This window comes from Oryx dammah, unplaced genomic scaffold (genome assembly GCF_014754425.2).
Source record: "Oryx dammah isolate SB20612 unplaced genomic scaffold, SCBI_Odam_1.1 HiC_scaffold_8, whole genome shotgun sequence".
Lineage (NCBI taxonomy): Eukaryota > Metazoa > Chordata > Mammalia > Artiodactyla > Bovidae > Oryx > Oryx dammah.
The window spans coordinates 13,089,267-13,114,821 of NW_024070192.1; the positions used below are offsets into that span (position 1 = coordinate 13,089,267).

The 25,555-nt window shown below is 38.9% G+C and overlaps 1 protein-coding gene across 1 annotated transcript; it reads right to left on the bottom strand.

Annotated features, from left to right (window-relative positions):
* Positions 1-1,526: 1,526 nt before the first annotated feature.
* Positions 1,527-23,838, bottom strand: PSMD12 (proteasome 26S subunit, non-ATPase 12). Its single transcript, XM_040244930.1, has 11 exons — positions 23,618-23,838; positions 15,547-15,606; positions 15,331-15,459; positions 13,913-14,020; positions 12,144-12,248; positions 9,024-9,173; positions 8,805-8,939; positions 7,678-7,790; positions 6,862-7,036; positions 4,993-5,070; positions 1,527-4,081 (listed from the first exon to the last, which is right to left on the bottom strand). Exons 1-11 carry the CDS (start codon positions 23,723-23,725, stop codon positions 3,872-3,874), a joined length of 1,371 nt encoding a protein of 456 aa, XP_040100864.1. The 5' UTR covers positions 23,726-23,838; the 3' UTR covers positions 1,527-3,871.
* Between the last annotated feature and the right edge of the window lie 1,717 nt (positions 23,839-25,555).

Here is a 25,555-nt window from a genome sequence, read left to right on the forward strand (position 1 = left end):
CCTGGAAAATCCCATGGGCGGAGGAGCCTGGTAGGCTGCAGTCCATGGGGTTGCTAAGAGTCGGACATGACTGTCATCACTTTCACTTTCACGCACGGGGGTGGGGGGCGGGGGGCGGGGGGGGGGGGGAGGAAATGGCAACCCACTCCAGTGTTCTTGCCTGGAGAATCCCAGGGACGGGGGAGTCTGGTGGGCTGCCGTCTATGGGGTCTGAGAGTCAGACATGACTGAAGCGGCTTAACAGCAGCAGCAGCAGCACATTTAAATAAAAAGATCCTGTGCACCCATAGCACAGGTAACTTACATCAGAGTATTCCCATCCTTTGTGGTATTGCTGTCATTTATTTCACTTATACATATGCTATGATCACCCAGTATGTTGTCATTATTATTGCTTTTAATAAACAATTATCTTTGAGAATAGGAAAATATTTTTTTATCCTTCTAAAATTTCTCACTGCTGCTATTGATGTCTTGATGTAGATCTAAGCTTCTGAACTAAATAAAATTTCTGCTAGAAGAACGTTTTTTTTGGCCATGCCATGCAACATGTGGGATCTTAGTTCCCTGACCAAGTATTGAACCCGTACCTTCTGTGGAAGCACAGAGCCTTAACCACTGGACCACCGAGGAAGTGTCTGGCATTTTATTCTTATATAAATATCCCTTTGAATTGGTTTTAACATATGATTGGTTCCCTTATTAATTGTAAGTTGAATAGAATCTTTGATATGCATACTTTGCATTTACATGCCATGATCTTACCTTAGAAAGAAAAAAACCTGTTGAAATTCACATAACAAAATTAACCATTTTAAAGTGATTCAGTAGAAAATAGTACATTCACAATGTTATACAATCATCACATGGATCTAGTTCTGTAATATTTTTATCACCCCAAACTAAACCCCCTTATCCATTAAATAGGAACTTCCATTCCCTCCTTCCCCCTGGCAAAGCACCAGTCTGCTTTTTTTTCTCCTGGCTTCACCAGTTCTGGTATTTCATGTAATGGAGTCATACCATATATGATCTTTCCTGACTTATTTTCACTTGGCGCGTTTCAGGGTTCCTCCTCACCATGGCATATATCGGCATTCCTAACATGGTTCTTTTCTAGCATTTACTGTAAGTGTGGTCAAGGATCGGTTCTCAGAGTGTAGTGCATGGGTCCGCAGCATCTGCATCGCCTGAGAACATGTTAGAAATTAAGATTCACTGGAGCTGTAAGATGAGATTCCACAGAAACTCGGGCCAGGGCCAGCAATCCCAGGTTGGAACATGCTTTGCAGGTGATTCGCAGGTGTGCTAAGTGAGAAACCCCTCAGTCAAAACACAATTAAGATACAGCCTGTCACCAACCCCCAGTCAGGAAGAATCCAGGGGGAAAAGCCAACCAGTTGCAATGTACAAAACGTCTTCTCATTGCTTAAAAACAGGATTAGAGAGGTAACATGATTTTGAAAGAAAAAAGGTAATTATCTGTGGCTTTTTGTTATAAACAGTAAAAGAATTGAAAAAAGAAATGATCTTTAAAGTATGAGTTTATTCTCCAGGTTTTCTTAAATACCACAAATTAGTGCTTTTATTGCAGCTATATCCAGAAGCTGAAAACAATTTAAAATGTTTTTATCATACATTTAACACTTGTAAGAGACAGAATGGAACGGTATAAATTTTAGAGATGACTTTTTCGATTCAATAAAAAGCATATGGAAATTGAATTACAGAATGACTGAAAGCATAAATTATATAGAAATAAAAGGGTGAAAGGTGTTTCATTAAAAAAAGAAAAGTCCCTTGTTACCTCTCCTGCTGGTTAGTAACCTGATGAGAACAGCAGGCAAGTTTTCTCTGTGTTAAAACCCAGTGGCTCTATCCTCCTTCATGCAGCTTTAGGTCGGAAATTCGGGGGTGGGGGCAGGATTTTAGGTTCTAAACATCCCAAATGCTTTACTGCCTTAGGCTAATGGATATCTTTTTAACACTAAAAAATTGGTAGTAATTCTTGTTTGCTTGGACAGAAAAAAACAAAAAGATGGATGTGCAGTTAACCAAATCAAGTGGGATTTAGTCGCTGGGGCACAGTTACAAGTGGCCCCAAATGAGAACACACAAAAAGCTTAGTCTGAGGGTATGTCAAAATAAAAAACAAAGGCGAGGAGCACTTGAGATTTTTATAGCAACATGTTTGGCCAAATAGTCAAGGTTTGGCACGTATGAGGGGAATGAGTCCCTAGAAAGATGAAGTTAGTGAAAAGATATTCAAATTAGTTCCAATTCAGTTTACAAACTAACAATACAAAATGATTTTGTTTTCCATCCTTTCTATTCAAAAGAAAATTAACCATATTATATTCTTAGTGCTAATGTTTCTGAGCTTGCAGTATTTTTGGTAAGTTTTTAAAGATGTGTTGTGTGCTGTGCTTAGTCGCTGAGTTGCGTCCAACTCTGTCCATGGGGATTCTCCAAGCAAGAATACTGGAGTAGGTTGCCATGCCCTCCTCCAGGGGATCTTCCCAACCCAGGTCTCCCACACTGCAGGCAGATTCTTTACCATCTAAGCTACCTGTGATAACAAATGTTATTAATGTGGCCAATACATTAAATTTCTAAAGAATAAAATTAGATTGATACTATGTTATTATTCACAATGACTCAACAAAAATAACAGAGATTCTACAATTGTTCCCAGCCCTGGGATCATGAAATAGAATAATTTAGTGACCATTAAATGGAAAATGAATTAGGAAAACTGTTGTTTCAAGAATGTCTTTCCCCTCCCCTCTTCACTTGTATTAAGAAAAAAAAAGACCTTTTACTTTCTTTAGATACATTTTAAATAACCTAACCTTCCCCCCCCATTTTCTCTGAAATCAAATTTTAAAACTTCTAAAATTTGCTCATAAGTGATCTCAGATGTTTCTTTTGATAACAAAGCTACTTCTGTTTTATATATTTTTTAAAACTGTCAAGACTGTATCATTTGCCAAGAGGGTGCCCTGAAGTCTCTTTTTTGGGGTCATTTTTAATGCATTTTAGTTTGTTACCTAGTGTGCATATAATGGAACTAAAGTTCCTTGAGGAGAGAATGAAATTGGAGCACTGATGAGGTAATTAGACATGGACGTTAAAGCCACAAGGAGTTAGAAAAATGACTTTGTGTATTAAACTTAGTCAATACAGTTAGTTCAACAACTGGCCAAGTCAGGGAAAGGGAAAATAAACTACTGCAATTCAAACAGCTTGACTCAAAAAAAAAAAAAAAAAAAAAGAGTCTATAGCCTACCAGATAGCTCTGTACACAATCTAGACACTTTCTGCCACAATACTAAAATACAGATTCTTCACAAATCACAACTTTATCCCAAATGTTCTTACAGGTTCTATGTTGCTTTTAAATTCTACTAAATAACTGATAGCTTTACAACAAAATTTATTTTATTTTAAAAAACACATTTAAATCACTATCCCAACAAAATGTTTAGAAACACGGGTAACCATGGAAAGTAAACGTGCATATACTGCTTTTATTATAATAATTATGGTTGTTAGCTGAATGAAAACAAATAGTAGCTAAAAAGGTTTCAAATGACAGAAAAACGTATTTAGGTAAGTTATGACAATTTTTTGAGTACTCAGATGATGAAATGTATTGTATATTTCTGCACCAAATGCAAAGTTAACAATGAAATTAAGGTACTAAAAGGTCAAAAGGGGCCTCAAACATATTCACTATCTTTTAAATTTTAGACAAAAGAGCTGAGAATAGAAAAAAAAAAACCCAACATATACACCATAAAAGTCTTTTTCTTTTTTAATGACTTCCAATTTTAACTCTTTTCTAAAAGCATTAAGGGCATGGAGACCCTTATTGTAGATTATGTATCATCTCCTCTTTGGCTATGAGGTGTGTGGTTTTGTTAACTAGAGACATCAATGAGTTCAGTTTCTGAGACCAGTCATTTAATAAATTATTTGGATCCTTGGGTCTCTGGAAGTTGATAATTCCTGCCAACCTGTCTACTTTAGCAAAGATGGTCTTGTTGACTACTAGATTTGAGAGAAAAGCCTCTGACTCCTGCAAGAGAGAAAGACAAATTGGTTTAAGACATGATAATTTAGATAATAAAATTTAAGGAAAGCATTTTCTAATATCTTCATTCAAGAATATGCAGGGCTAAAATTCATTATTCATTATTAACAGTTAGAAATTGATTTCCTGCAGTAATTTACTTACCTTACTGAGAGTCTAGGGCTCACTTTGACTCTCCCCACAAACTTAATACTGTGGGTACTGTTCAAGAGCCTTTGTCAACAGCAACTTGGTCTACCTTCTACCAGTGTTTCCCACCAAAAGCAGTATTATACAGTTTGTTTCCAGAAATACTGGTGAGACTATATGCTCTGCCACTTGCTAACTAGATAGCCAAAGACAAGGCACTTTACTTCTAAGGCCTCTGGCGCCCTTGTCCAGAAACGAGAAGCGTTAATGAACTAACCAAGGATCAAGCCTCTAACCCAAACTATTCCAAGATTCTTCGTTTGTAGTTAGATTGTCAGGATGCCTCTCGCTGACTATACACTTTGCCTAACTCCTATCTCTTTGGTGGTGTACATTTTACCGACATGAAACCCAGACCTGACTACAATATGCCCCTAACATGTCCTAGCAACTTTCCAGGGGAACTGCAGTCAAGTCTTCCCTCATATGGTTTATTTCTACAGTTCACTTTTTGAACCTAGATGTATTTATTATAGAAATATATACTTTATATTCAAATTAATCAGTGTAAAACTAAAATATTTAAGTAAAGATGTTAAATGGTATAATATTCACATAACTATAACTTGGTATTTAGGCTACTCTTTGGTGTTCAAGATAGCTTGGGGAAACCTATCACCTAAACTTAAGGTAATAAAATGAAGTTGATTTGCTCACTCAATTTTTACAAGTCAACTGATTTTCAAACAATGGTGTTTACTACTTACATCAACAGACAGATCCAGAAGCTGAGCCATTCTCTTCATTGTTATCCTCGTGTAATACTTGGCCATTATTCTAATATTCTGAGGAAAGAAGGGCGGGCATGGAGGACACAGCCATCAGTAAAGCCAGAAGCTCATTTGTTTTCCTATCCAAGTAGGTTTAATTAAAACGTCAAGACTCAAGAGCTTTTATTCTGCTGCAGTCTGCCACTGGGATGAAGCCGGTTCTAAATGTCTACAACAAAACTAAATATTTCAATATTTTGGCTTCTGCGGTTATTTTTAAGTTATTCTGAGCACACTCTACAACTCTTTTAAAATACATATAGTTAAAACACAGGCTTAGCTAAATTAGTTGTTAAAAGTTGTAACTGTTATACTAAAATATTTTTGCTAAATGTAAGAATCTAACATTAAGTTTTTCTATGATACAAACGTTTAAAAGGCTAAAATTTTAAAAAGATCATCTCAAAATATTATCATGACTGTAACTACATAAAGATAACCTGAATTAAATTTCCCAATTTTCACTGGAAGTGGTGCTATTAGAGGTGCCCTTTGGGTATTCTTAATGTTAACCTTACTAACAAAGCAGCCACACTCACAAGGAAAAATGGGGTTCTGGGGAGAAAAATGAGCTCATCTTTGAAGAAGCTGCACTTCGTCCCATCGCTAATCAGGGTCAATGGCAACACCAACCTCTCAGGAAGAATAAGAATCACTCAAGACTCCCTGCTTTTCCTTCATCCTTTCATCAATGACCAAATTCGATTGTTTTCTTCAAAATAGTTAATTCCACGCCATTCACTCAATTCAAGCCCACAAAGCCCCTCTCACTTAGCTAGTCTTATCTCCAGTCTTTTCTCTCTCCAAATTCACTCTTCACACTTACTCCCAGAGAAATCGTTATAAAATACAAGCTGGTCATTATCCTCTCAGCTTTTACTACGAGGCGTACAAACTTTGTTATGACCAAGACCTTTTCCGTATCTCCAAAGTCCTTTCTCACTGAGCCCTTTTCTTGGAGGTCCCCAGGTTCCCCGGCTGGTCTGCTGCCTCTGTGATCCAGCACAGCCTAACCCATCTGCCTCCAGGGACGGCCCTCCTGTCCTGCCCACTGAACCTTCATACCCTTCTCACAAATCTTACCTCACACATCAATTCCTATAAGTCCAGCTTGACCATTCTACCTGGTGGAACCAATCAACTCTCTCCTTATGCTCCCCTCTCATCCATGTATACTTGTACCATAATACATAATTTATAAATGCCTCTTGCACTGTGATGTATTTTTAAACATTTGGAAGGTGGAGACCATGTCTTATTCTCCCATGTGTCCCAGCACTTTGTACAGTATAGCACATAGAAGGCTCACAACGTTTGTTCTGTGAATGAAGGTTGACATAATTCAATTTGTAGTGACACCCAAGAAGATCAGAGGTTGGGTTCAAAACATGTTACCTGTTTCCAAAACTACTAAGTCAGTACTAGTGAGAAACCACCCCCATCCATCCATCCCTCACATTCTTAAGAAATTCCTTCTGGTTTATATACTATAAAAGTTTGTATTCCACTCAGTCCTCTCAAAATGCAGCATGGTAACACATAGATATCTTATCTGAAAAGCTAAAAAGAGGTGGGGAAAAAATGACAAGGGGATAAGATAATTCTGATGTGCTTGGGAAATAAGACAATAAACACCTGAACAGCAAACTTACATCACTACCACACTAGGCATAGAAAAAAAAAAAGAATCCTGAAGTGAAGAATTAAAGATAGAACATCTAAAATAAACATTCGAGAAGTAAAAGTTTAAGCTCGAATTTGCCAGTTTGCTCCTGAACGGTCATTTCCAGCACGCCAGACCCTTACATGCTCAACAGCTCTGTGTTTCAGGTCTGTCCACCTTTTTTCGCCTTCCTCTGTGTAACCAAAAACGTCAGTTGCAGGACTCTCTAAAGAACCTTTTCTTAATTCCATTCCATAGTCTTCAACAAGTGTTGACCAGCGCATCAACTCCATTGTGGTAAAAAGCTTTAAAAGGTCCCTGTAAATTACAGAAAACTTACTATTCCAAATCTGTAAAGATTGCATTTCATCTAATAGCAAATTTTAAAACATCAAAGATGATTTTTTAGAAAGCTTTGTTTGTAGAACAAGACACGAGGTGATTATTATTTATTTTACCAACTTTGTTACCATTTTTTCCACAGTAATTCTGAAAGTGCCTTCTCCTACTTACCATTCTGTTCTCTCCTGTATTATATTTGCCAATTGCTGGACTAACTGACTATAAACTTACTAATGAAACAGATAAAAGAAGAGCATAAAGCCCATGTCTGCTTTACATAACAGATTTTCAGAAGCATGTACTTCTGAAAATCACAAAGCCCCAAACATTTACTAATGATAAAACTGACTGAATAGTTAAACAAGATCTGCCCAAGTGAGCTTGAAATAAAAACTTCTTGATAAGTCACTTAGAATGGAGTATGTTATAATCTCATTGTGTTAATTTCTAATGTAGTCCTAACAATACCAACAACAAAAAAACCACTTTATTTTCTCTGAGTTTATTCTCTAATATGGTCTATCAGTAATCAATTAGGAAGCATACACTTAGGTTAATCAGTCTTTCAAAATGGTACTTCTACTGAGACATACTATACTAATTATAAAAGTACTTACTTGTATTTAGGGATTTCTTCTAACTTCTTGTCACCGCTTATTCGGTGAACCAAGTCTGACTGTTCATTGTCAAAAGGAGCCAAGATAACATAAAGGACAACACTTTTCAGGGCCTAAAAAAGTTGTGCAATTCAACAGAATATAGGCAAGATTAGAAACAAAATGAAAACTCTGGCAGAAAGTGAAAATTCATGGAATAATTGTATACATTCATCTTTAATAGCATATTCAAAAGTCTTAGGGGAAAAATCTTATCAGATTGATCTTTTCATAGGGCTTTTTGGTAATATTTACTTTTCATAAAACTATTATAAAACAAATACAGTGAATCTTTGTAATGTGAATTACTACCAGGGTTGGCTTTTTTTTTTTTTAATTGAAGTATAGTGATCTAGTTAGTGTTTCTTTCAGGTACTCGAGAAGGAAAAGGTAACACACGCCAGTATTCTTGCCTGGAAAATCCTGTGACAGAGGAGCCGAGCGGGATACAATACATGGGGTCACAGAGTTGGACATAACTGAGCGCCTGAGCACGATTTCCGTTACAGAGCAAAGTGATTCAGTTACATATATAATATATATATTGTTTTCCAGTTTCCTTTCCATTGTAGGTTATTACAAGATATTGAATATAGTTCCCTATGCTATATGATATATCCTTGTTTATTTTATATATAGTGGTTGTATCTGTTAATCTCATACTCCTAAATTATCCCTCCCCCAAACATTTTTTAAAACAAATGTATAAAAGAAAAAGTCTTTACAACAAGTTAGCAGTAAAACGGTGGAATCAACATGTACACTATTCACAAGTTTTGCAAAATAATTTTCCAAAGTAATGCTGGATCTTTTATCTGTGACCTCAGTTAGAAGGTAACTGCTGTATATGTCTTAAATAGTAAGCCTACAATTTCTTCAGAGGTCATAAATAAAGTATTGCCACAATTCATCTGAATCAGTAATGTTAAAGTGAACTATCAACACAATGAACAGAAAGCTGCACCACACAACTGCATGTAATTACTGGTTAAAATTATTTCAAAATAAAAAAATGCAAATTCTTTCTGATAAGTTTCAACATCAAGTTTAAGACTCTATCTTAAAAAAAAAAAAAGAATATATCTTACCTGTTGCCACTTTTCACTTTCTGCCTGTATACAGGGTGTATCATAGATTGCTCTGTAGTGCTTACAAATAGATAAATAAGATCCTTCATGTTGATCCAGTTGAATCATTAAGTTATAGTATTTCAACTTTAATTTCTGTAAAATATTGACAAAATGGCATTTATGGATTTTTTTCCCCAAACATTTTCAAAGTAAACTTACAGTAAGAGATAGGCTTACCTCTGTATTTTCTTCCTGGAAAAATTTGGTGTTAATTTTTTTGCTGATGATTTGTGTACGAATGTAATCCTTCACCGCTAGGCAGAGCCGCATTTGCTCCAAAATAAACTCCACTCGCTCTTTCTTTTCCATTGACCCATAGGTTTCCACCTACCGGAGTAAATCCCCAAGTTTATAATGTTTAGTAATAGTTTACAATTGCAACAAAGTTAAACAGACATTAAAAATTCACACTTGATAAATAAGAAGAAACTTCATGCATATTGGGAGAGTGCTGCTGATGATATAAAAAGCTAGTTTCCTTCAGGAAATTACAATTTTTAAAAAATTATTATACTGTAAAATGGATGTTTTCCTCTTGGTGTAAAGTTCTATAAATTTTAACACATGTACAGATTTCTGCAGTCACCATTACAGTCAAAACCTAGAACAGTTCCATCACCTGAATAACTCTGATGTACCCCCTTCAGTCATACACTGCCCCTACTCATAACCCCCAACAACCAATGATCTGTCCTCCAACACAGAGTTTTCCTTTCAAGAATGTCAAATATGCAACCTTTTGAGACTATCTTTGTTTACTCAGCATAATGCTTTAAATAAGATTCATTCAAGCTGTTGTGTAAATCAAATGGTTCATTCCTTTCTATGACTAAATAGTATTCCACTGCATAGATGAACCCCAGTTTACCCATTCCTCTGCTGAAAAACATCTGGGCTGATTCCATCTTTGGCCTATCGTAAGTAAAGCTACTCTGAACATTAGTGAAAGAGTTTTGTGAACGTAAGTTTTTCTTTCTCTTGGATACCCAAGGATAGGTTTGCTAGGTTATACAATAAACATATGTTTAACTTTATAAGAAACCTCCACCCTGTTTTCCAGAGTGGCTGCACCATTTTGCATTCTTATCAGCAATCTGTGAGAATTCCAATTGCTTTGCATTGCCACCAGCTCTTGGTACTGTCAGTTTTTGTTTTGTTTTGTTTTTAATTTTAGCTACTCTAATAGACCCTGATGCTGGGAAAGATTGAAGGCGGGAGAAGGGGACAACAGAGGATGAGACGGTTAGATGGCATCACCGACTCAATGGACCTGAGTTTGAGTAAACAGGGAGTTCGTGATGGACAGGGAGGCCTGGTGTGCTGCAGTCCAAGGGGCTGCAAAGAGTTGGACACGATTGAACTGAACTGAATAGGCATGTAGTGGTATCTCATCATGGTTTTAATTTGCATTTTCCTAATGGCTAATGAAGAAATGACAATTCTAAATATGAAAAAGAGGTCTGTTGTAAGCTAACTATATAATAGTTCAAACTATTACATAAAATAGAGGCATCAGTCTTTTTAAAATTCAGATAACAAGTCTGATGTGACCCCTTATGGATGTAGAAGTAGATATACACGATACAAGAGAATCAATTATATCAAGTACTATGAAAAAGTTCCTAATATAATATCTGGCACACATACACTATAAATGATTTATAAAATCTAGAATGACACTTTTACAAAGTAGACTGAAGTAAGGCTATTGTTATTACTATAATTTGGCCTAACATTTTTTTTATTTCACTGCTTCTCCTTTGCAAATTTTAAAACTAGTTATTCAACACTGTGCTAAGCACTCTACACACACTAATTCTCCTTTGTAATTTCTTAAGGAAAATAAACACACACACACAGTGAACCATTAATGTTTCATTTCTACATCTTCACTCACTCTCTCTGTGTCAATTACTTTGAAGCAAATCTCAGACAAGACATTAAAAATAAATATTTCAATATGGTATCTCTAAAAGATAAACCCTGAAAAAAATTCTTACATAAAAATTCTTTGTATCATTAAATATCTAGTCACTCTACAATAGTCTCATTTATTTTTTAATCAACTCAGAATCCAAATAAGACTCATACTTTGCAATCTGTAAATATGTTTCTTATGTCTTTTTCCTTGCAATTTATTCACTGAAGAAATCAAGTCAATCATCCTATAGTTCCCTAGAGTCTGGAGTTTGTGGAGTGCATTCCTGTGGTATCATTTAACTAGCTCCTCTGTCTCTGGTTTGTGGAGTGCATTCCTGTGGTATCATTTAACTGGCTCCTCTGTCCCTGGTATACCTTAAAAACTGGTAGTTAAACCTTTGTATAATTGAGGTTAATTTTGGGGGCACAAATACTTCACAAGGGATGTTGAATCATGAGGCATATAATTCTCCTGCTTGGAAAACAAGAGTTTGAAGACAAAACTATGCAGAGAATAAAAAGATGGGTGGTTGCCAAGGGTTAGGGAAAGGAAGGGATAAATAGGCAGAACCAGAGGATTTTCACAAGCAGTGAAACTATTCGTGTGATACTACCGATATGATGGTGGAGACATGTCATTATGTTTGTCAAATCTAGAGAGTGTACAATACCAAGACTAAACCCTAATGTAAAACTATGCTCTCTGGGTGATAACGATGTATCAGTGCAGGGTCAGTGACTGTAGCTAAGGTACCACTCTGATTTGGGATGCTGATAGTAGCGGAGGTAGTGTGTGGTGTGAGGCAGTGGATACATGGGGAATCTCTGTATTTCCCACTCAGTTTTGCTGTGAACCTAAAACTGCTTTTAAGAATAGTCTTTTAATTGAAAAGAAAAACGTGTGTGGGGGGGGTGGGCAACTTGAAGTCAAACAGAATTAGTGTGAATCTAAACTCAACCACTTCTGGACAGTGACTATAGTTACTTAACTCCTTAGACTCAGTAGCCTAGAAACTGACCACCAATCAGATACCAATGATTAAAAATGAGGCCAATGATTAACAGTAAATTCCTAAGGCACAGAGAGATGTACATGAATTACTGGTTTAAGTTCTAAAGAGAATTAAAATGTTCAAATAATAGCATAAAGTTAAGACTAATTTGTTGGTTTTAGTTTTCAAAACTTTTTAAACAGTTAAACGTAGTTAGGGCCATAATTACACAATTTCCAGCTGCTTGAATAACCTCACACACCACAGTACTCATTCTTAATCTTGGTGGTTCAGAAAAAAGCAATAAGGTGCCCAAAAAAGCAAATATAAGAAAATACTGCTGATTAATAGAAGATTTTACATACCCTAAAATGCAGCTCCTTACCTGTAACTCTTGTAAAATGGAGGCTGCCTCTTTGACGTCACCGTTTTGTTCTTTTATTGTGGCTAACGTTTTCGTCAGCCGAGCACGCTCAATTTCAACATAAATCTACAAATACAAGAAATTCAAATTATCCAAATTCCTACAGAAACATGTTAAAATTGAAAAGGCAAAACTGAACTATCATGAAACAAGGTATCTCTCTGCGGCTGTCATGCACTGATCTTCCTCATATGGACACTTTACATTTCACACTCACATAGTTTTAAAGAAGACATCTCTATAGAACATTTATCCATATTTTGCAGCTTCCATTTGAGAACCTAAGTAGGAAATCATTGTGCTTAACAAATAACAGGGCCAAACAGCAAAGACAGTGCCACAGAATGGCACAGCCACAGAAAGCACCTTTAAAAGAATTGATTATTTGAAAAATAACTCTCTGCAAAGAGCACAGGCAGTCCAGTAACTGTAAATCAACCAATACTCTCATTCTGACTTGTTTAAATGCAAGGCTACTTTCTCTAAAAATATTTGATCTTGTAAACTATTAAAAGTTACTAGCATTTTTCATAGCTATATGTAATGTTCAGTTAATCATTTCCAACAAATGACGCATTAAAAATATAACTATAGCCTAACAGAGTCTAGGGGACTAACTTTCATGCTTGGGCTTGTTGACCTGCTTAGCCTTTCCTCTGCAACAACCTCTTTCCCCACTCACTCTCAAAACCTTATCTCAAATGATAACAAAATGCTTACAGTTTCCTAAATGTATTAAGCATTTCTCACTTGCTATCTCTGCATATAATTTCCCCTATATCTAAAATGTCCATCTCCCTACATCCTGGCCCAGTATTACTTGTATTCATTCTTTTTTGGATGCCACTTCACAGCATGTGGGGTGATCTTAGTTCCCTGACAAAGGACTGAACTTGTGCCCCTTGCAGTGGAAGCATGGAGTCTTAACCACTGGACGCCACGGAAGTCCCAGAATTAGTATTCATTCTTAAAAAGCCAGGTGAGCTACCATCAACTCTTTGAGGCTTTCCTGAGGTCCTCAGCCAGTCAATCCTCACCTCTGTGCTGCAGGGACACTCTGCTACTGTCGTGACCAGCACAGTAACTGTTTCTATGACTAACTGACTTCTTTTGACGTTAAAAATAGTGTCCTGCCCATTTGGGACCTCGCACAATACAGCCAGGTGCTCAATAAACATTTAATGAACTAAACTGTCAAGAGAGGTAATAAGTTTTTGTTTTCATACCACAAAAATCTACCTAGAAAGAAATGTATCTACCACAGTCACCATTTCATACTTGCCCTTTTTAGAGAAACACAGACTGAGTTGCGGGGGTGGGAGGCATCAAAAAAATACAGATGCATTTTGAAAAGAGTGAAATTTTGAAAGCTAACCTCACACTGCAACATTCTATGAAACCTCTGGTACACCAAAGAAAGATTTCTCAAGCAGATCTAGCTGACGTGAAGAAATAACCTTATGTTTAATATCAGAAAATGTAAAATTGGGATGACTGATTCTTAGAAAAATCTGGATATACTAAGATTGTCACTATTTATATTCACTGGCATGTGAGAAGACACTAGATGTACAAAGATATGGGTTAAATTAAAGTGATGACATTTTGTGTATTTGATCTCTAAAATACATACATATGTACTTAAATAAAATGTTTAAATACATAAGTATCTCTGAATACAGGTAAGCCAGTACTTATCTCACTGTGAGTTATACTAATAGAAAACTCACCTTGCCTTCTGTAACCATTCGTAGAGTATCAATTAATCGAAGTTTAATGGGAAGGTCTGTGATTTCTTCAACGTAAGTACAGCACTGTTGAACCATTTTTGCAACAGCCTAAAATAATAAAATCCATTCACAAGTTAAATTCATTCCTCACACAGGAAAAGGAACTATTTTATTTATGGAAGTGCTGTGGTCAAATCTGGTCTCCCAAAAAACTATATATTGAAATGCCTATATATTAAAAAAAAAAAAAACCCTCCCTTAGCTAAGAAGTACTGAATACTCAGTAACAAATCAATAAAGGATAGGAAAACCTCAGTCACAAAGATTTTACCCCCCTTTACAAATGGTGAGCTGATCACACAAAAGGACAGGTGAGAGAGGCATGTCTGGCAATGTCTAGCAGAAGGCTGGCTGGTTAGTTTTCTTGCAGCCAAGAAGAAAATTATGGAAGAAGTGGCAACAGATTAAAGGTGTGGGGAAGAGAAAAGCACAATTTAACAGTAGCCATGATAGCAACGAAGCCATGAAAATGAGTCAGCGGCAGAAGCAGAAAATAAAACAACAGTTCCATCACCCGGGTGGAGAGGAGCCAGTCAGCCATGCTCACCCCAATAAAATGTGACACTGAAAAGCATAGCATCTCTTGCCCATAGTTCCCAGACAAGTAATACAAGCAGGCTGGACTATATTTTTTCCAGCTCTAACAGTCTATGATCTAGGTCAGGGGTCAGCTAACCTCTTCTGTATATTTTTATTAATATTTACACAGTAAGTATTTTAGACTTTATGGGCCAAAGCGTCTCTGTAGCAACAATGCTGCTCTGACTTCTAACTCCACAGATACATGACAGACGGGTGTGGCTCTGGCCCCCAAAACTTATTTACAAAGGTGGCAGGGAGAATTTGGTCCTTGGTCCATAGTTTGCCAACCCCTATCTAGATTCTAAATGGCACAGCATAACCATTGATAACACTAATCAGGACTCCTGTCATCAGGAAAATGTTATATTCAGCATATTTAAAGATAGCAGAAAAGTAAACAGAATATCTTGCCTCAAAAATAAGATAAATACTAAGTGTCTAATAAAAGACATGATTAACTAAATTATAGTTAATCAACTTGATGGATTATAACACAGCCATTTAAAATAACAACTATGAAGGAGCTACATGGAACTAGAAAAAAGCTGCATCAACACTCTCAAAGCAATTTTGTAAAAATATGCAACTACACAAAGACTAGAAGAAAAATAAAAGCAGTTGTCATGAGAATATGGACAGAATTTTTAAAAACGCTCTAAACGCTGTAATGTTGACAACATTATTAGATTTAAAATAGATTCATAGAAAGGTTTTCGTTTTCTAAAAGTCCTTATTCAAATTTGAATGTATTTGTTTTTGACCAATCTTGAACTCACTTGTTTTAATTGACTCCGTCTTTTTGACAACAGCATAATATTTTCATTAAGTAAATCCCATTCTTTAGCCTCATAGCACATCTTCACTATTGCAACCAAGATACGGGATGTGGACACCATATCAGAAGCCTGTGAGAATGAAAATACACTTAAAGTTAATGGAACAATGTCAAATGAAATTGATGGCAATTGAGGTTTTCATTATAATCTACTCACAGTTCGGGTCTGTTTTTCCAAAGAGAGAAGGGTTTCAATGACTTCTTGAAGTCTTCCTTCCTAAAACAAAAGGTAAAAGAACAATAAAAACACCACCACCGATGCAAAGCCGAATAATTTAGTCTGACATGAGGCGTTTCTGAAACAGTAAAGACAAAATCAATAGTCTGTTTTAGAGGACAGAGACCACCTGCACAACTGTTGTGTTTTTTCTCCGTTTCATGATACTGCCTGCTTCTCTAGAGGGTTCCAGAAGTCAGTGGTTCCCAACGTGGGGCCTACAAGCTATTTTTAACATTTCAAAATACCTAGGAGAAATGGAATCTAGCAAAACAATGATTTAACACCCAAGGAAAACAACACTTCTTTGTTTTGGATTCTAATTCATCACTTCAGAGTGGCAACACCTGTTTATCTTGTTCTGAACAGAGACTCCTCACCTGAGCCTTAAATTCATCAAAAATACTTTAAAACACAGAGTTCTGAGGAGAAATAAAGAGGATATTTGGTGGTAAAAAGATAGGAAACCTTGGTTTAATTTTTCAATGACTTTAGGAATAAAGTAACTGTGCTTAAAGAAGATGAAGCCCACCTGAGATTACTGCTTGGCCTACATGCTAAACCAAGTAACACCAATGCAAGCAATACCCCCTTGGCATGCACGCTGTACCAAGTCATGCACTGACAGAACCTCTATCTCACGTGTAAAAACAAAACATTCTCCCTGGGGCATACATTAAGAAATGAGAATAATAAAGTTCAAATAATATAAACCTAGATAATCACACCAGGACTAAAATAAGCCCCCATATTAGGAAACACACATTTTGGTAAAAACAAGACCAACCCACAACACAGAGACTGCATTTATTTAAGGTAATGATATTAATAACACTGAATAAACTAGAAGTAATGAGGAGGGTTTCATTTATAAACTGCTTTTCTAACCGTAAGGAACTTTATTTTTACGTTAATGACATTCACAGATGGTACGTGAGTACTATCCCCTTTTTCTCTTCTCTTGGCTGTGCTGGGTCGTGGCTGCTGTGCAGGCTTCTCACTGCAGGGGCTTCTCTTGCCTTGGAGCAGGGGCTCTAGAGTGCTCAAACTTCAGTGGCTGTAGCACGCAGTTCTTAGGCGCTAAAGCACAGGCTCAAGGGGTGTGGTCCACTGGCTTAGGTGCCCTGTCCAGATGATTCCAATCTTCCTGGATCAGAGATTGGAAAGCACGTCTCATGGATTCTTTACCTCTAAGCCACCAGGGAAGCCAGAGTACTACTCTTTTACTGATGAAAGAAACTAAACAACTTCTGAATTAAGGGCACAAGTAATGTTTAAACTTTTCAAAATATTGTTTCCATATTTTCCATATGAATTTTCCATGCAGCATAGAAAATGTACTGTATAGCCACTGTATGAATTTATTAATTCAATCTGAAACATATACAATTACTAACATTTTAACAAAGTTTCCTATGCAAAGGGGAGCACCAGTTCTGAAAGCTATATAGGCTCATGTACATTTATTGTACACAATAAATGCTGCCTAAATGCTTCTGTCCATCAGAGCAGAAGAACAGGGCTATAAATTCTCCAAAGCTAAAGGCCAATAAATCATAAAAATCAAAGAATCTAAACCTGTGTTGTTCAAGGGCCAACTGTAGTTTCCACAGGGAAATGGTTACTATGTGGCAACAAAACATAGTGCAAGAACAGCTAAAAAGCAAAATATTGTTGACTAATGCTACCCTTTTGTTGCTTTTGTAATTACCATTAGTCACATGACTGACCCACAGTAAATAGTTTACTACAAGTGGTATTTTAATTCAGAAATATGGGTTTTAAAGAACGGTACCATATATAGGAAGGAATCACACACCACTCTAGGGCTGGGGTCTACCGGTATCAATGGAACATTAAATGTCACGGTCACCGTCTCAGAAGGGCACTCTTTGATACTGCTCTCTAAAGTCAGTAGTCACTCAGCAACCCCTTAACACTCCAGCCCACTGACTTTCCGGTCTCCAACAACTCTGTGGACAAAGACCGGCACCTACCTGAACTAAAGGATACTGGCCCTAGATAACGTATCAAAAGAATGATTTCAATAAGCTCTTCCCCTACAGAGAAAAACTCTAAAATCATTAATTGAGCTGTCTGTTTTGGTGATTAGAAATAATCATTTGATGTTCAACTACATGTTTTTCTTTTTTTCCCCAGCCAAAACTCCTATACATTCTGGTTCCTCCCTTATCTTTTTGGAACAGGCTCTCAGAGATATCTGAGTGGCTGCTTTCCTGGGCGACAGTCCTCAGGAATGCTGCAAATTAAGACATAATTCTCAGCTTCAAAGTTGTGCATTTTTTTTCAGTTGATAACCCCAAACTCTTTTCCATCTTCATGATCACCGTCTTTCTAATTTCACTAGAATGTACTCAGTAAGAGCAGGGGGCTGTGTCTATACTGTTGCCCACGGTAACTCAGTGCTCTGCACCTGCCCTAACTTACATCCCTTTACACCTTGTACCACAGTTATTAATATGCATGTCTCCAAAGTGTTTTGTAAGTTCCTTTAGGGCTAGACCTTGTTTGATTGGGGCTTCCCTGGTGGCTCAGCCAGTAAAGAACCTGTCTGTAAAGCAGGAGACCTGGGTTCGATTCCTGGGTTGGGAAGATCCCCTGGAGAAGGAAATGGCAACCCTTTCCAGTATTCTTGCCTGGAGAATTCCATGGACAGAGGAGCCTGGTGGGCTACAGTCCATGGGGTTGCAAAGAGTCGGACACGACTCAATGACTAACACCTGTCTGATTGGGGCTTCCCAGGTGGCTCAGTGGTGAAGAATTTGCCTGCCAATGCAGGAAACACAGGAAACTCAGGTTCAATCCCTGGATAGGAAAATCCCCTGGAGAAGCAAATGGCAACCCACTCCAGTTTGGAACATCCCATGGACAGAGGAGCCTGGCAGGGGTCTTAAAGAGTTGGACACATATACCACTGTCTGATTGTATCCCTTGCAGCAACTTGCACATAGCATGTGTCGAATGAACTGACGTTGACCTGAACTATTCATTTGATCTTGGCTTACAATTCCTGATTCCTACTATTACAGTAAGTAGAATGTGACAAATTATATAGCTGACAATTCAGTGCTGAGGGACACGATCATCAGTTTCATTAAATGCAACTCCCAATTCTCAAACCATCCCACTTTTCACCCAATCTTCCACGTGCAAGCCTACGGCTAAACATCTCCTTTTCCTGTCTATTCACACGTCGTCCTTGCAATCCTACCTCTTCAATGCTGCCTTTCAGCGCAGAGGAACAAGATGGTTAGAGCTACCCAAACCAACTTGTTAGAACATGTGACTCTCGTGACTCCTTTTTCTCATTAAAATAATCCTTGTCAGTGAGGTGAATGACTAAGGAGTTTGTTCAACATCAATACATGCTGGGGATTTGTACGTTCTGTACGTTTGTGTCCTTTAACTCCTAAATGACCTGATCTTTTAATGACCTCCTTAAACAACCTAAATAAGAAAAGGCTAATAAAATGTTAACCACAATTAACTGAAGTGAAATGCCAATCCAATACTTTTAAATGACCTATTTCTTGAAGGGGTCTTTTGTCCAAGCCATTGACAATCAAGTAAACTGTTTCTCATTTCACCTCCTCTTTATTTTTAGTATTAGAAGAAAAGAAGTTGCAGGTGACCAAAAGAAATGAAAAGACTTTAAGAGGAGGGAGAAACAAAGGATATATTTAATTTAGGAATGCAAGTAGTCCCCAAACACCCATGTGTCAAATGCATGGTGATCCAAAAGCGGGGGTGGGGCAGCGGGGGGGGGGTAGGGGGGGTGGGGGCAGGGTAGGAGGGGAACCTTCTGCAGCCAGAACTGTTAAACACTCTATCTCCATAGTTCAGAAAAGGCCCTCCCAGACTAATGTTTAAGTCCTGAATGCAAGAGTGAAACAACAACGATTATCACAAACTAGTATCACTTTTATTATCTCACCAATCTGATACAGGGTCCTCAAACACCAATGACGGAAGCAGTAGAATGTAATGTTTAAAACAGGCTCTGCAGGGACTTCCCTGGCAGTCCAGTGGTTAAGATTCCATGCTTCCACTGCAGGGGGCAGGGGTTCAATCCAGGGGAACTAAGATCCTGAGTGGCCAAAATGCAAAACAAAAACAAACAAAAAACCCGGGCAGGCTCTGCAGCCAGTCTCCTTGAGTAGAAATTCCAGATCTACCACTGTCTTACTTCAGGCAAGACACTTACCCTCTCTGACCCTCAATTTTCTCTTCAGTGATATGAGCGTAATAACTGTTCCTACCGCAGAGAGTCGGTGTAAGGATTAAAGCAATACCTAGGAAGGTATGCCCAAACGTTCAAATGTATGTATGTTACAATCAACCTAACAGCTAACATTATTAGCTACTGTTGTTACTTGCTAAGTGAGTGTTAGGACACAGAAACAGAACTGTACTAGGTCACAACTGTAAGAGATACAAAAGGCCTAGATTTGGCAATTTTACCACCTGGGTTTAGACTTCAGTTGGACTTTTGAAGGCTTCTGCTATATGTGGTTTTCTCACCTGATACATTCTTATTCTCTACACACATAATCTTTTACCTTAAATTGCCTTCCATATTTATAAAATGTCTTAAACACAGAAGTGACAGTCTCTTAAAGAAGCCACGGGACATAGCAAAAAGAACACTTGCTACCTGTTGCCAGGAGACCTCAGCTCGACCTGACTCTTCTCTAGACCTTGGATAACTGCTGAATCTTCCTGAACCTTCGTTTTCTCAGAAGTGAAGATAACAAAACTTCCTTCAGTTTTGTTGATGGGTTCAAAATGAAAAACAAAAGAATGTAGGCTAGGGCTTGCCTGGTGGCTGTGGTCAAGAATCCACCTGCCAATGCGGCAGACGCAGCTTCGATCCCTGATCTGGGAAGATCCCACGTGCCGCAGAGCAGCTGAGCCGATGAGCCGCTACTGCTGAGCCTGTGCTCCAGAGCCCGGGAGCTGCAACCACTGAGGCCCATGGGCTCTAGAGCCCATGCTGGGCAACACGAGAAGCCCCCGCGATGAGGAGTCGGCACACTGCAGCTAGAGAGCAGCCGCTGCTCTCTGCAACTAAAAGAAAAGCCCACACAGCTACGAAGATCCAGCACAGCCAAAAAAATATACAAATAAATAAAATTATATTAAAGAATGTATGCTAAAATATTCCATGCATTCCAATGTAGAAATGTAGTGCTTTAAGTATTTTTTCATGATTAGCAGAATGCTTAGAATATAAAATGATGAATAAAAAGCAAAACAGAGAAACATACCCTATAAAAAACTAAGACAACTATCTTATCCAAAAGTTGAAAACTGTGGTCTGTATTAAAAAAACCCTTCTACCCTCCATGCCCCAGCCCTCTTCCTTGGCCCCACCTCCCCACAAAGAAAATTCACATCTACACCTTGTTGTGTTCAACAGGCACAGTAGCTTAAAAGAAAAACCAAAATGGTTCTAACTTTGTAAGTTTAACAGGTCCCAACGTTCCTGGCTTCAAACATTTCCATCAACTTGATACCTTAAAAAAATCAGTTGGCGTTTGAGTTTGCAAATCCATTCAACTATCTTGAACATAACCACAATGTTGTAAATAAATGCCATACACTGACCACTAAAACAACTGTAGCAGCCACATTATTTTCTTACTGGCTTCTAACCGATTAGAGAGCAAGAGTTTTATCCACTCATCTTTATACTCTCCACAATGTCCAGCACTGACTGGGTCTTGCACACAGTAGGCTATTAGAAGAGACTGCTAAGGGGAAGGTTTTCTTTTACCCTCATCTTAGTTCTAGGAATAGCTGTACTCCTTTAAAGCAATTAGCTTCTTCTTTATGGACACTACCAATCTATTAATTCCAAAGAGGTGGTTCTGGGGCTGACTCTGGACTGAACATATGTTTTGTTTGACCTACGTGGTATTGCCTCAAACAGTGCTTCAAAGCAGTTTAGTGTCCAGTTTCTAAATAGAGGCAACTCATACAAAAACCCACATTCTGGTCACTCCCACAAATAAGAGTTGACAAGCCTTGGCCTTCGTCCTCCATTGGCAAAGCTGAACCTAAGGTGCAGAGTTCCTGCCCCCTTTCCCAGTCCAGGTGCTCAGAAGTTCAGCTTTTCACCACCCTCTGCTCACTGGGCAAGACAGCTCAGTGGGAGCAGAAACTCTAGTCAGTGTGCCTAGGTCTGTACCCTGGATCCATCACTTTACTATCGGTATGACTCCGGAGCGTGTGACTTAACTTCCCCTAGACTGTCTTCCTGTCTGTGAAATACTAATGATAATAATGTGGACCTCACAGGGCTATGGTGAGGATCAAATGAGTTCATATGTGTAAACAAACAGAGTACCTGGCACTGCAGGAAGCACTCGGTATATGTCAGCGATTATCTGCCCGGCTCTGGAGGTGTCTTGAGTTTTCCAACCTCTGTGTAACTGGTTTGTTTACACTAGCAGCTAGAAAGCTCAGAGATGAATCTATGGTTCCCTTCCCCTTAGGGTACTGAACCTAAGAAATACAGGTCTATCAACTTCATCATCTTTTCCTATCCCTGACTTTTCTAAAGCCCCACTACATTCTTTTTTTGGGAATAAGGGAAGCAGTAAAAGGGTTCTTTTTAAAAACTAAAGGTGAAGTATTATTTGACACTCCTCCTGCCCCTGAATTTATTCTGTTTTAATGTACTTAGATAGAAAGCTCCATAATAAACAAAAACAACTCTATTAGTGAATGCATCCCAGATGAACTGTGATAAATGACTGTGGATAGATTGATCAAAGAATTTAAGGAGGCCTGAGCATAATCCTTAACAACCTCGTATAATGGAACTGATGCAACAACCATCCAAACCCTAGTCAGGCAAAGTGAAAGTCACTCAGTCGTGTCCCACTCTGCGACCCCATGGACTATACAGGCCAGAATATCGGAGTGGGTAGCCTTTCCCTTCTCCAGGGGATCTTCCCAACCCAGGGATCGAACCCAGGTCTCCGGTATTGCAGGCGGATTCTTTACCAGCTGAGCCACAAGCAAAGCCCTAGTCAGGCAAACCTAGGTTTAAATCCCTGGTTCCACCGATTACTAACTGTAACCATCGACAGACAACTCTGAGCCTTGGTTTCTTTATACATATACACAAAGTTGCCTGACACACAGCAGTAGGGACATGATAAATGCTTGGATCAAGTAATATTTCTATTTCATGGGAGATAAGCAGTTGGGCTTAAACTACAGTTCAAGACCTCTGCTAATCATGTTATTCTGTACTTTTGTGCCTGTTTGTTTTTACTCGCGAAGTTCCTGCTCCTAGGATGACTCCTCCCCATTCCAATATTACTCATTCTTCAAGATCTAATACAAACGTCAGCTTCTCTGAAAAATCCTTCTTTAAACCACCACTAAGAACGAACAGCTTCCTTCTGTTTTTCAGTACCACTTTCATACTCGTATGCCACTCACCAGCATGTGCGACTCGTCTAATTCGTTGTGTACACGAACTCCTTAAGGACAGGGGTCCTGAATTAATCCCCTTCGTACTATCACTTTCCCGTCCCTTCTTCTGGCCAAGGGCCAAGCACATCGCCACGATCCGTCCGCAACTTAACAAGAGAAACCGATTCGGCAAGAGCAAGAAATAAACTCTCTGATCTACCGTGAATGCTGAAGCCGCCTTAAACCCTGAGGAACTACTAAAGAAAACTTGAAACGGTATCCACGAAAAGGCAAAAAATACTACTGCAGCCCCAACTTCTACGGGAATGAAGTGACCATCTGTCCTGGGGAGGGTCTGGGAAGCTGGAAGTACTACGGTACTCCCGCTGCGGGGTCTCTGGTCGGGCAGACCTGGGACGTCCTGCTTATGCAGGCCTAACTCGGGCCGGACAGACAACAGCGGGATGCGCGCTCCAGCCCAGAGGCCCCCTGAGGCCTAAGCAAGCTTGGCGCCGTGACTCAGCCCCTGGCGCCCGCCAACAGCCAGCCGGCCTCCCCTCACCTTGGCCAGCTTCTCGCACTCGGGCAGTCGCTGATCCACCGTGGCGCTGTAGTCCACCTCCATCTTGACGATGCGCCCATCAGCCCGCTCCGAGCCGCCGTCCGCCATGGTCCCCGCCTCAGCGTCCCTTGATGTCCCCCTGCTTTCGGCCACCACTCGTCACCAACACCGGAAGCCGCCGGCGCAACCGCTCAGGCAGTGCGTCGGCAGCCCGCGCGAAGGACCCCGCGAGGCCCCCTGCGCTGGCCGCCAGTCAGGCACCGCCGCGGACAGCCCCGGGGTGGTGGGCGGAGCGGGGGGGGGGCGTGGCTCGAGCGTGCACGCGCGCGCACACACACATACACACACACCCACACCCACCACCCCCCGCCCCCGTCTGGTTTTGCCTTTGGTGGCAGACTTTTCATCTACAGTTCACGGTGAAAAAAGCTAGTATAACTGAATAGACTATGATACATATTCTTGCACTTCCCTTTTGAAATATGGTTTCTCAAAGCCATGGGCAAGTCACCTAACGTTTTCTTGGACCTCGGTTTTCTCCTGTCTTACAGGAGCAAGCTGAAATAAACCCTGAAGAAAAAAATTCTCAGGTTTCATCTGGTTGAAAATCTTGGTGACTTAACCAATCTGTGGGATCTCTTAAAGCTCATAAGAGAAGGTATGGGAGTGACTCGGTAGTATAATCCGTAAATATGTTGGTAAGAAGAATCTTTAGAAAGACATTTTATTTGCTTTCTCTTTCCCACTTCTGAGCATCAAATGAGATCTTGTTTATAAACACGAGTCGATTTCCAGTTCTTAAGGAGCATACTAGTTTTCTTTATTATCATCCACACCATCTGGATCCCTTAAAAAAAAAAAAAAAAGCTTAAGATCCTTGAAAGTGAGAATGAGGTTCTGTGTGGTATGGTCCAAGTGTCAACAGTAGCCTGGGAAGCAAATGGGAAATCTTTGAATGGTCAACAGTTATGTTAGTGATTCTCATTGTCATCAGCACCAACCTCTCTTTATATATGCTGAATAGACCTTTTCCCCCCTACTGTTCTATAATGAAAATTATGGATAATATAACCCATCTACACACATAACTATAAAAAAATCAAGAAGACATCCTAGCTGTAAAGGAGAAACATTGCAAAATAGCAAGATAATGATATATTTCAAAATATAAAGGCTAAAACATGTTTATAGTAGAAATACAAAGAAGCAGTCATTTGCTTGTACACATATACAACACAATAACTAAATGCAAACGTTAGAGCTGCCACAGGTGTGTTCTGTTGATTCCTCAAGCATGATTTTTCCAACCTAGTGTACAACGTCTTGGTAAAGTTCTGTCTATATCAAAGTATAATCTTACATTGTTTTTCACATAGAAGTCTTTGAAATTTTTTAGTGGGTGTTAAAACTTCAAAATGAAAAATAGCTTGACATATGTATAATGGAGTTGAGAGTTTATGCCTCAGATACATAAGGAAGGGTCTGGCAGGATGTCAAAAATTCTGACGAAATGTGGTATTGTTTTCTATTGTGTAGGTTTGGTGCATCGAGGTTGTTCAGCATCACAATTCTATGTTGATATCTTCCTCCTCCCCAACAATTGTGGCAACCCCAAATTCCCTTGCAGATTTCTAAACCACACTCTAATGCCCACTGAGACACACTAGGGTAAGATGTTTTGTGGTTCTGCATTTGGGGGGCAGTTGGTTTGACTAGAGTAGACAAAAGGATTTGGAGGTCTGTCCTTTGCTTGAAAAGACAAAAAGTAACAAAGGTGTGATGGACTAAAGAGATTTATAGTTTACAGAACTCAAAAAATAGGAGTGTGGAGAAGCCAAATAGGTAGAGAAAAGTCTAGTTGGCTCCACACCAAACTGAAGCCCTTCCTTGCTAGGCTTGGAGGTAGTGAAAACGAAAAAGCAAGTTGGAATCTAAGGA